The sequence below is a fragment of the Elephantulus edwardii genome, unplaced genomic scaffold (assembly GCF_000299155.1).
Source record: "Elephantulus edwardii isolate Elephantulus edwardi_28Jun2011 unplaced genomic scaffold, EleEdw1.0 scaffold00042, whole genome shotgun sequence".
NCBI classification, from domain to species: Eukaryota; Metazoa; Chordata; class Mammalia; order Macroscelidea; family Macroscelididae; genus Elephantulus; species Elephantulus edwardii.
The window spans coordinates 19,061,462-19,073,201 of NW_006399792.1; the positions used below are offsets into that span (position 1 = coordinate 19,061,462).

The 11,740-nt window shown below is 38.0% G+C and overlaps 1 protein-coding gene and 1 pseudogene across 3 annotated transcripts in view; both read right to left on the bottom strand.

Annotated features, from left to right (window-relative positions):
• Positions 1-11,740, bottom strand: part of SEPT11 (septin 11) — a 140,983-nt gene that overhangs the window by 25,668 nt on the left and 103,575 nt on the right. For all 3 annotated transcript variants that reach the window (XM_006885300.1, XM_006885299.1, XM_006885298.1), the window contains 2 exons: positions 8,382-8,568; positions 953-1,114 (listed from right to left, as the gene is read on the bottom strand). In XM_006885300.1, coding sequence (XP_006885362.1) covers positions 953-1,114; positions 8,382-8,568 — 349 coding nt within the window. The remainder of the gene's footprint in view (positions 1-952; positions 1,115-8,381; positions 8,569-11,740) is intronic.
• On the bottom strand, positions 1,648-2,998 carry LOC102866851 (annotated as a pseudogene).

Sequence of the window (11,740 nt, forward strand, 5' to 3'; positions counted from 1 at the left end):
ATTCAGTGACTGGGGTAATCGGGATGGGTGTGTCAGAGGCAGTGCGATTGGCACTGGATAGAGCAGGGTTTAGGGCTGTTGTACACAGGGTCACTATGAGTCAGAAGCGACTCGATGGCACATAACAACAACAATGCTGCTGTTGGTCTGTCCTGGAGATTGTAAACCAAGTTGCTCCTTGGAGGCAAAAATTTTGAAACTCTGTCTCTCATATTTTGGGCATGCTGCAAGGAGGGACTAGTCCTTAGAGAAGGACACTGATTGGAAGGGTAGAGGGCCAGTGCTGGAAAAGACAATCCTAGGAATTAAGATAATCATCATCGGGCATCTAGTATGTGCAGAGTTTGTGCTTTTGTAGAAGCTACAGGTTCCCAAATTAAAATGGCATGTATAGTCATTTCTGTCCATGGGTAACTTATGCATATGAGACGCAGGAGCAGTGGGGAAAGAATGAGTCCCGAATGACAAGACAAGGTCCAGAAGGAGAGATGATAGTCACAGGTACAGTTGTATCATTCATCCTCTGTCAAGATTTCTGTGATGTGGAAATTGTACTCTTAACTGCCAACTTACTTAATGATTTAGGAAAAGGTCTGGGAAAACAGAAAAGAAGGAAAGAATGAAACTAGTTAGAGAAGCAAAAGTGAAGTAAGTAGGCATATTTCTTGGTAGAAATAGTGCTGGGCTGATATTCGCTTCCTACAAAATGTGTCATGGAATCTTAACTGCTAGAGCTGAAAGAAAATTTAAGATCATCTTGTCCATTAATCCCATTTGATAGAGGAGAAACTGAGAAGCAAGGTAGTTTAAGTGACTTGAATAGCAGCAGAGCTGGAATACTATCAAGGACATTAGATTTTTAGTTCAGTCAGTGTTCCAGCCACTCTGTGATGCTTTGCTAAGAAACACTTCCAGGAAAATCTCTGTGGTCCCTTCTTCCTTGAAAACTTACACTCATTGTTGCGTTAATCTCTGCCACCGTTTCTTCATCTGTGGGGAACTGGTATATCTGGACGCCATTGCTGACTAGTTCGCTCATGATTTTACTCTTGAATTTGTGCAGTTCATTCTTGGCAATTGTGTCAGCTTTTGCAATTATTGGAATGATGTTCACCTGTAAAAGAAACAAGCCCACTGTCTATAATTCCAGCATAAAAAAAGACGAATGAAATACAGTCAACAAATAGATAAAAATGATACAACTTCACAGTAAAAATAATCATTTTCACAAAACAAATGTTGAAAATCAGACTTTCTACTTGAGGATAATCTGAGTTCTATCTCCCGACACTTTGACTTCCTCTCGGTCTGAAGGAATACTTGTAATTTCCTTTCCTGTGCTACCCCATTCTTCCTTACTGACTAGAAAAGGAAGTGTTACTATTCTCTGACAAACAGTGATAACAAGGAATTTTATTCTTTGAATAACCAGCTATGCCTTTTAAACTGTCCTAGCTACTTCAGGTGGTTTTTGCAAGTGTAGTAACAAAGTTTTGTTAGTTTATAGCACTAAACAGAGGATAAAACGTTTTTATTCCTCCTATGACCTGAAAACTGCTGGGAGAGGAGAATCTCAACATTAATTGACAACAGTAAAACCTCTATTATTGTTTCACTTACTTTAAAAACTTTCAAAAACACACCAACTCAGGCTTTGTTTTTTAAAAAAAAGTTTTTTATTTTAATGATGGATGCAGATGGACTTGCGATTTTGTTGAAAACAGCCACATCCATGGAAGGCACATAGTCTTCAAAAGCAGTTACCTGTTCTTCCAGTATCTCTCTGCCAACTTTATCATCTTCCACTACACACTGTATTTGAAGCTTGATTCCATATCCAACTGTTCCCAGCTGAGAGGAGCCCTAGACCAAGCTGTCCGCCTGAATACTTCTTACATACTCTTCCAATTTCGCCATGTTTCATCCCAAGGTTTCACGCCTAAATAAGAGTGGGTTTCTTGGGTGTCTTGGGTTCATACTAGGAAGATGTTCTTCTCTTAGCTTCTTTGCTTCCTCACTTTCTTCCTCCTCCTCAGAACCAAAGAGATGAATGTCATTGTCATCTTTCCTGTCTGAGGCTCCACTTCCTGTGGTGTCTTCCACATCAACAGGGCCATACTTGCCAAAACTTTCTTCATTCCTGGCAGGCTGGCCTCTTCCTTCTCATAAGACTTGATGTGATTTTACCAATAGAGAGCGTGACACAGATCGGCAGGTGGGGGGCTGGAGATGGCTTCAAACACCACTACATCTGCATGTGATGGCACATGCCCCTTGATTTAGCTCTGGTTGGCCAGGTAATCACTGAGGACCGGGAGGCCAGCGGCAGTCTCAAGGTCTCCTAAGCCTATTATACTGGCTGTAACTGGAGCTAGGCAGCAGCAGAAGACATGAAGAGGAGACGGAAGCCGGCCTTAAGCACTCAAAGAGGAAGGGAAAGGGCCAACTAAGGCTTTTGAAACCAGTTACTATCATATTATTCCTCTGGGTCAAAATGAGACCTAGTGCCAAAGACAGGGCTCATTTTCACCACACAGGGTACAATGCACAGGAAGATCATAAAATGTGATAATGGACAATAAAGTCAGAAAGTTCAGGACACCATGGAAGCCATAGTGTGTGAACTCTAAAAATTCATGGTAAGATTTTTTGGCCAATGTCCCAAGGCATGTTTCCTGGACCCATTCTTTAAAGTATACTTATTAAGATTAATAATCATAAGTAAGTGATTAATTAATTATTAATAATAAGTAATAGTAGTTAAGATTAGTTGGAAGCAGGAGTGACATCCACTTCCTAAACAACATGCCTCCAGTAACTCTATGTACTTTGACAAATGTCGATAGTTTATAGAAAGGCTTCAGGCCTTTTGTGCATACAGTGGCTATGAGTCGTGCTTGACTCAAAGGCAATAATAATAAAAAAAAATTTAAGTTTCCTTTCCCTATTTGGATAGAGGATTCATATGATAATACTGACATCTGATAACTAGGACCATGTTCTCACCCAGTTCAGGTGAAAGGGGAATGGAAACTCTGGACGGGAAAGCAGACAGAGCCAGGGAAATAGTCTTTAGACAAGTTTTTCAGGTCCCCTGTGCATTCCTTTGCTCCTCTTGTTATTCCATGAGTCAAGTCACAAATTCCTGGTAAAACCCAAGATGGCATGCTGATAGAAAAGCCTGTTCTCCACCCAATTCCTTAATGCATTCCTACTCCCATCAAGCTTGGGATTCCACCAGCAAGATGTAGACTGAGGAAAACACTGGGTAGGAGAATGTGAATTGGGGGCCTGCGGAACCAAAACATTTCTATCATTCATATCAGTTATCTTCACACATTCAACATTTAATTAATACCAACATACACAAAACAGCTGCAATTATATTTTGGACATTTTGATCAGAGTAGGTAGACAGACAAATCGAAGCCATTTAGATGCAAAATCTTTTCTTGAGTGGCAGACATTAGAAAGTTTTTTGATGTAATGGTCATATATGAACCATAACTCTTCATCGGACTTGTATAAAAGAAACTGACAACAGGTTAGATGCTACTTTGCTCTCTAACCCTACAAGAGTGTCAGTGCTTTGAAATTCTCACCTGCTGTGTGTGGGGTTTGTTTTCTCAATTGTGTGTATGTAAATATATATATATATAAAAAATTTTTTTCTACCTCTTTTCCTTTTCAAATAAATCCTATAAAAATAACCATTCCCAACTCATGTGTCAGTTTTTCATACATGCATGTGGCATGCACGTTTTCTGTGATGCTCAAAATACCACGGGCATTTCAAACGCCAGGAGGGCCACTCTTAATGCACCTTATCCCCAGTGGGCAGGTTTTAGCAGCTCTATCAGAACCTTCAACTTGCGGATGTGGCACAACTCAAAATGAGAGAAAACAGCTGCAAATATCATTAGTAGTCAGAATGTGGACTATACAATGTATAAACCCAGAAAAATTGGAAATCATAAAAAAAAGAGACCTGGAATATGAAAAAGATGGATATCATAAGCATTAGTGAGCTAAAGAAGTGGACTGGTCTTGGCCATTATAAATTGGATAACCACATGGTCTACTACACTGAGAATGATAAATTGAGGAGGAATGACATTACATTCATCATCAAAACTAATACTTCAAGATGTAGCCTGTGGAAACACAGAGAGGAAGTGGTATGAGTGCTTTTACATTGTGGAGACAGCAATTAATGTCACAAAAACTGTGCATGAATTGTTGAATGGGAAATGAACTTGCTCTGTAAACTTTTAACCCTCCCCCCAAATCTATCTTGAAATATACCTTTTTGACTAGACAATCATATGATCTACTATGCTAAAAATGAGAAATTAAAGAGAAATAGAGTCGCATTTCTCACCAGAACAAAGATTTCAAAATCTATCTTCAAGTGCAACCTGTCACCATGATAATGTCCATATGCCTGCAAGGAAAACTATTTAATAAACCTATTATTCAAATTAATGCACCAACTACTAATGCCAAAGATGAAGAAAATGAAGTTTTCTTAAATTCTGCAGTTTAAAAACACTGATAATTATACTGGCAACAGGAGCATGAGATCTAGAAATAACAAATAAAGTTAGATAATTAGAAAATAGAGTCTCGTTGAAAGATGCCAAAGATCATATAACAGAATTCTGTAAGACCAATGACCACTAGAAATACTTGTTTCAATATAAATAGCAATTATACATGTGAGCCTTATCAGATGGAATGCACTACTACACCTGCAAAAAAAAAATTGATAAACTCAGTCATTAGTCAGAACACAAAGCCAAAGGCCATCTGAGGAACAGGCCATCAATTGCTCAACTGAATGATGCAAGTTAGTTGAAAACAAGTTCACAGAATCAAAATAAGACCTTGAGTATTCTCTACCTGGACTTAGAGACCATCTCAAGAACAGCTTTTATTTACTGGACACTAATGACCAGATGACATAAAAGACATTATATGAAAGCAAAAGAAATGTTAGTAGACTCTGAAACCTGCGTTATAGAGAAGATAAAGCAAATGAAATGAAATAAAAGATGAAAAGACAAAGCAAAGTATTATAATGACATTTGCAAAGACCTAAAGTCAGAAAACCAAAAGGGGAAACATGCTTGGCATTTCCCAAAAGGAAAAAACTGAAGTAATAATTCAGCCCTTGGGTTTTAACACTTACGGATTCATTAGGTACAATACTAACCAGCCCAGGAAGAAACATCCATCAAAATAAGATGGAAGGAATAGTCACTTTACCAAAAATAACTGCTGATAATCAAGAATTAATGGTACTGAAAGAAATGGTCCAACTTGTACTAAAAATATTGGCAAAAATGAGGCTTCAAGAATTGATAGACTAACAACTGAGATGTTTTAACAAACAGATGCAATGTTACAAAAGCTCACTTGATTGTGTCAAGCAAGAAATTTGGAAAGTAGCTATGAGGCCAACCAACTGCAGGTAATCCATATTTGTGGCCATTTCAAAGAAAAATGATCCAACAAGGAAGGATTTATTGAACAGTATTATTAATACTGCATGCAAGTAAAATCACACAGAAAATTTTTTAAATGGCTGCAGCCATATATCAACAGAGACCTGCCACCAATTTAAGCTGGATTCCGAAAAGGACATGGAATTTTGGGTATCACTGCTGGTAGTAAATAGATCTTATCCAAAAGCAGAAAACATCTTTTTTAAAAAAAGAAAAAAAAATATCTTTCTGTTGATGGGTATTTCCCCCCCCCCCCAAGAAGCAATAAGCAACATCATGAAAAACAGAGAAAGACTGAAATTGTCAAGGATGTCATTTTCCTTGATCCACCATCAGTGTCTATGGAAATAGTGGTCAAATAGTAAAATGGCATACTGCATTGGGTAAATCTACTGTGAAACACCTCCGGAGAAATTATTTAAAAGCAAGTAAGTCACTTTGAAGATTAAGGTATGCCAAGCCATGTTATTTTTCACCTCGTATACGCATGTTAAAGCTGGGAAATGAACAAGAAAGTTCAAAAAAGAATTGATGTCTTTAAACTACAGTGTTGGAGGAGAATATTGAATCTACAACAAACTGCCAGAAACAAAAAACAAATATGTTATGCAGAAAGTGCTGCACTTTCTACAGACTGCTCCTGTGAAGTAAGAATCGTGAACTTCACCTCACTTAATTTGAACATCATCCAGGAGGAACCAGGAAATGGATATTGTGTTTGGTAAAGCAGTGGGTTGGTGAAAAAGAGGAAAGCCTTCAGTAAAATGGATTGACACAGTGACTGCAGCAATGAGCTCATATATAATGACAATTGTAAGGACTGTGTAAGACTTCACTGTACATCGGGTCCCTATGAGTTAGAACTGAATCAACAACACCTAAGAACAACAAGGGCAACATAATCATAGTTGGATATTAACCTGGCTTTAGACAATATACTTAGTGGCCAGTTAAGAAGTCACCTCATTTTACTTCCTTCCGAATACTTGTGGGTCTTCATTACATGTTCCAGCTACTTGCTTTCAAATACATTTTAAAATCTTTTTTAAGAAAACATGTTTTGTCTAATATCAAGTAATTAATGCACCTTGTAAAAATGTTAGGTACTATAAAAGGAGTTAAAACTTCAAGTAGTCTTGTAATACTACCCATGCTTGACCCTTTAGTCAGAAGTGATCTGATAGCAAACGGTGTGCATTTTTATATCCTAGTTTTCTAACAAATCTTATTTTGCCCTTGTCTGTCTTATATTTTGCAGAACTTTTATCAAAAATCCTAAGCAATCACAGTACTTCAAAGTTAAAAAAAATCGGTAATTTATGATCTTTGGACCCAAGTCAAAAGAAAATGGGAAATTTGTAGAAAACTGGGTACTCCAAAAAATAAGGGGATAAGGAGGTGAAAGCAAAGATCCTGCTTGCCAAGACATATGGCATAAGGAGAAGCCTAAAACTGGTGCTTCCTCTGCAGTGGATGTGAGCACAGCAGTCCCCAGGGTCTGAAATGCAGCTCAGTCAAACTGGGAAAAGAAGGGTTTCTATTTACTCTTCCAAGAGTACTCCAGCTGCACTGATTCCTTCAGGCAACTAAGATGTTTCCATGAAGCAATTCTACTGTGCCTGGGGAACATTCAAGAAGTCTGGTTCTAAAAAGTAATAAATAAAATAAAAAATAATAATAGTAAAAGAAGTCTGGTTGTGCCTCAGTCATTGCAGGCTCCATTGCAGTTGATTCTAACAGAGTTCTTTGAGGTAGGCTGATATTCAGAGCATCGTCTCACTATTTCATTCCTCTGGCAAAGTAGAACACTGAAAAAATGGTAAGAAGCTAAAAGAAAATACCACAGCTTAATTTCACGGCTGTTTTTTGTTGGCATTTGCCTCTGTTTTATTTTAGAATGTACTGCCTGCCATTTGTTTCAAAATAGAAAATAGAATGTATTATAAAGTTGTTGTTGTTAAGTACCGCTGAGCAGGAATCCACTCTCCAGTAGGTTTTCAGTGGCAGTAAACTGCATGGGAGGAGACTGCCCATCTTTCTCTTATGGAGCAACTAGAAGATTCAAACCATGTACCTCTGTGTTGACAGCATAATTGCTTACTACTAAGCAACCAGTCTGGTGGCCTACTGGCAAGAAGTCATGCTGCAATCCCAGAGACACTCAGTTCAAAGCCACCAACTGCTCCACAGGAGAAGAATGGGTAGTTTCCTCTTGTGTGATTAACTGCCTCTGAAAACCCGCTGGAGGGTCAGCTACGGGTCGGTTTTGCTCAACTGTACACAATAACTCAGCCTCCAGACTTCCTTGTATTGTAAAGTAGGACATCAAATTGTATAAAATTTATCAGTTCTTTCAAATGTTGGGAACCAGAGATTATAAATATGAAAAGTTCTAGGGTCAAACTAAAACTAACACCTTATTTGCTTTGAACAAAATGTGTGCTGTTTTATTTAAAATCCATGAAGCTGGACTGCCCTCATCACAGAGGAAAACAAGAAAAACTCTTTCATTCGAAATTCTGAGTTAAAGCCAAACCTTTAAAGATCTTTTAGAGAGATCTAGAGAAAATGAAAAACAAACAAGAAAACCCTATGAATATTTCAATTTCACTAAATTTAACCATTTGATGTTTTCAAACTTAACCAAGAGGGAAATAAAAATGCTGCTAATTTAAGAACAAAAAGTACTTTGTAACAAGTCATAAACCGTATGTTTGGGGTGAGTGTTCTGCCAAACATTCTCAAGTTTTAAAGCATTTTCTAACATTGCCAACCCCTGTGATTTCTGAAGATCAGAAAAAATCAAATTGCACTGAAAGCAGACAGTAAATTAGGGCCTCTTACAAGAGGGTAGATGACCACTGTCCAGTTTACCTTACTATCCAGCTTTTTCATTGTGACCAGGTCCAGGGACTTCAGTGAATGTCCGGTGGGTGCGATGAAGTACAGGCATGCATGGATTCTTGTGTCATGGTAATTGAAGAGAGAACGTTTGATCTTCAACTCCTCTTGCAAGTAGGCCTCAAATTGGGCATCAATATATTCCACTATTGGCTTATAGCTAGAATGCAGAAGAAGTATAGTTCCAAATCAGTGTATTTCTAGTCTCTTTCATTGTTCTGTGTAGGCCCACCACTAAACACCTTGAATAAACCTTTTTTCTCTAAGCAGTGAATTTCCTTCCTGGGCATCCAACGCCTTCCATGTTCTGGGCTCTAAACTGTTCTGCAGCCTCATCTTGCCCACCCTTTCCTCGGCTCACTTACTATGTCTCAGCAATTTCCACCACTATAGTAGCCCACACACACCCCTAAGCTCTCACGTGCCTCTAAACCTTTATTCAAGCTAGTCCTGCTATGTAGAATAACATCCTTTTCTGCTTGCTGACATTCATCCATTGAAACAGCAATCACAAATGTTATCTGCATCCATTTCCCCCATGGACACACAACCATGGACATTCTTTCTTGCTGTGTTAAAATTGAGCCTCAAAGTCCTTCTCAGTAAAATTATTTTGACAGCATCAACTCACTGACACTAGTGCATAAAACGCGAACACCTTACCCTCCATCAGGCATAAAGGAAGCTCTGAGTTCATTGTAAGTTGTCCTATTGACCTAAAAGTCACATGGCTCCAATGACTACAATCCACCAGCAGCTCCAAGGGCGGTCTCCTCCCATCATGATTCACAGCCTCGGAAACTCGGTGGAAAGTCACGAGGCATCAGAACTGACTTGAGAATAGTGAGTTTTGAGTTTTTCTGAGTATCCAAAATAAGGTATCACCTCTTACCAGCTTTTCTCTGTAGTTCCCTTTTCCCATCCCTCATCCTAGACAAGGGGTTTTCTCTGTGCTCCCATAAATTTCTGTGCACATTCCATAGCTCCTCAATTAAATAATGGCACCTGGATTGTTACAATCACCAGGATTGTTTTGACTCTAATATTTTATCATTTAAAGGCATATATTTTAACTCTGTTCTCAACAAATCCTAATTCAGATCTGTTTGGTATACAAAATTATAGAGATTCTATAAAGGGACCATGAACGCAATATTTTCTAGCACACTGAGAACCTATATTCAACAAACCACATGCTCTCCAGGGAGTAAGTAGTAAATTAGGTCATTGTTAAAACATATTAACTCTTTCGGGATTTTAAGAGAATTCTCAGTGTTTCGTTTCATTGGCAACAAGTGTGATCTGTTAGGAACACAGGTTAATTCTACTCCATAAATTTACTACTTTGCTGAGGAATGATTTAAACTTAAGAAAAACAAAAATCATTCAACATCTAAATCCAAGAACCATAAATTAGCCCAAAATCTTGAAAGAGAATTATAAATCTTTTATAACCACAAACATCCTAAGCAGGAGGGTGGGAGGAAGAGGACTCATGATTTCAAGTTAAAAGCTGTCAGAAAAAGCTTTTTGATGATATTTTTCTTTGGTAATTTATTACAATCCATTGGTTCAGTTTGAACAGACTTAAAATCTCCAGTGGTTTTAAAGAAAAGTAAACTGTACCACTATAAAAATAAAGCTCTGTATCACAACAAGGAAAAAGCCAAGAAAAAGTCAGTGAGTGGTAAGCTTTCAAATTTTCCAATTTGAAAATACAGGTTGTACTACATAATGATAATATAATAATAATAATAATAATAATAATAATAATAATAATAATAATACAATAGTAGTAATAATAATAGTACAAGCCTGCAGGATGATAGTTAGAAGCATGAACTCAAGACAGATTCCCCAGGATGAAAATCTAAGTCTACAACTTCTGAGCTAAACAACCTTGGGCAAATTTACCAAACCTGCACTGTAAAACAGGGACAAAATAGTACCAACATCTGAGAGCTTTTGTGACAAAGAAATGAGTGATTTATTTGTTACATATAAATAACTGGTAGACAGGCATGGAGTAATAACAAAGCAATCATTATAAACAAAAGAAAAGCAAGCCTGACTTTTTCAAAAGACTGTAGAAGAACTTTACACCCACCATTGTAAACCATGGAACAACCGTTCTACTACTAAGTTTACGCCTGGGTGGGCACTGAACCAAGGCACTCCCTTGAAGTCCACCCAGGTTCTTTCAGTTTGGGGAATGACCCTCAAGTCCCCTGAGTTTAGGGGATAAAGTGGGATATATCTTTTTTGGGCAAAAACTTTCGAAGACTCACTTAGAGCCCAGAGTAAGAGTGGGTCCTGCCCCCCTTGTTTGTATTTTCAGTTTCTCAGTATTATCTGTTTCCTGGATCATTTACATGCAACCCTAAGGAATGACTGATTTACAAACGTAACTCCTCTCTATATTAGAAATTTCATTATGTTGATGAAATAAATTCTTTGAAACTATTTCTTTATATACTCATTTCCCTCCTTGTCTCCTATTTTTACTCATTCTGCTCGACTCATAGAAGATAAAACCCATCTTCTTTTCCATCAAGGAATGCTTGCTGTCCTGAATTCAAAAGATATAATGTTCTCCTCTTACATTTTGGATTGCCTTCTGTCTGACCGTTTTAACCCTGAAGGAATTCTGGTCAATTTTTCAGTCTCTTCTTGTTTTATTCTATATAGTCTCCCTGTAAGGTAGTACTTATTTCCATGCTTTAATTACCATTTATACAATGACAATTCAATTATCTATCAGAGATCTGAACAGAAAATTTCAAAAGGCAGCTCGGGACGACAAAGCAAGATACTATAATGAAATGTGCAGAGAGTTGGAGTCAGAAAATCAAAAGGGCTGGATTCGCTCAGCATTTCATAAGCTGAAGGAGTTGAAAAACAATTCAAGCCATGGGTGGCAATACTTAAAGATAGTTTGGGTAGAATGCTGAATGATCCAGGAAGTATAAAAAGAAGATGGAAGGAGTAAACAGAGTCACTGTATCAGAAGGAATTGGCTGACACAGAGGGATTTCATGAAACAACATATGAGCAAGAGCCTATGGTGATGAAGGAGGAAGTTCAAGTTGCTCTGAATGAATTGGTAAAAAACAAGTCTCCAGGAGTTGACAGCATATCAACTGATTTATTTCAACAAACAGATGCTGCCCTGGATGTACTCACTAAGTCGTGCCAGGAAATCTGGAGGACAGCTAGCTGGCCTGCTACTGGAAGAGATCAGTGCTTGGTTCCCATTCCAAAGAAAGGTGACCCAAAAGAGTGTGGAAATTATCGGACGATATCACGTAGACGAACAGAAAGGGCAACCTAGG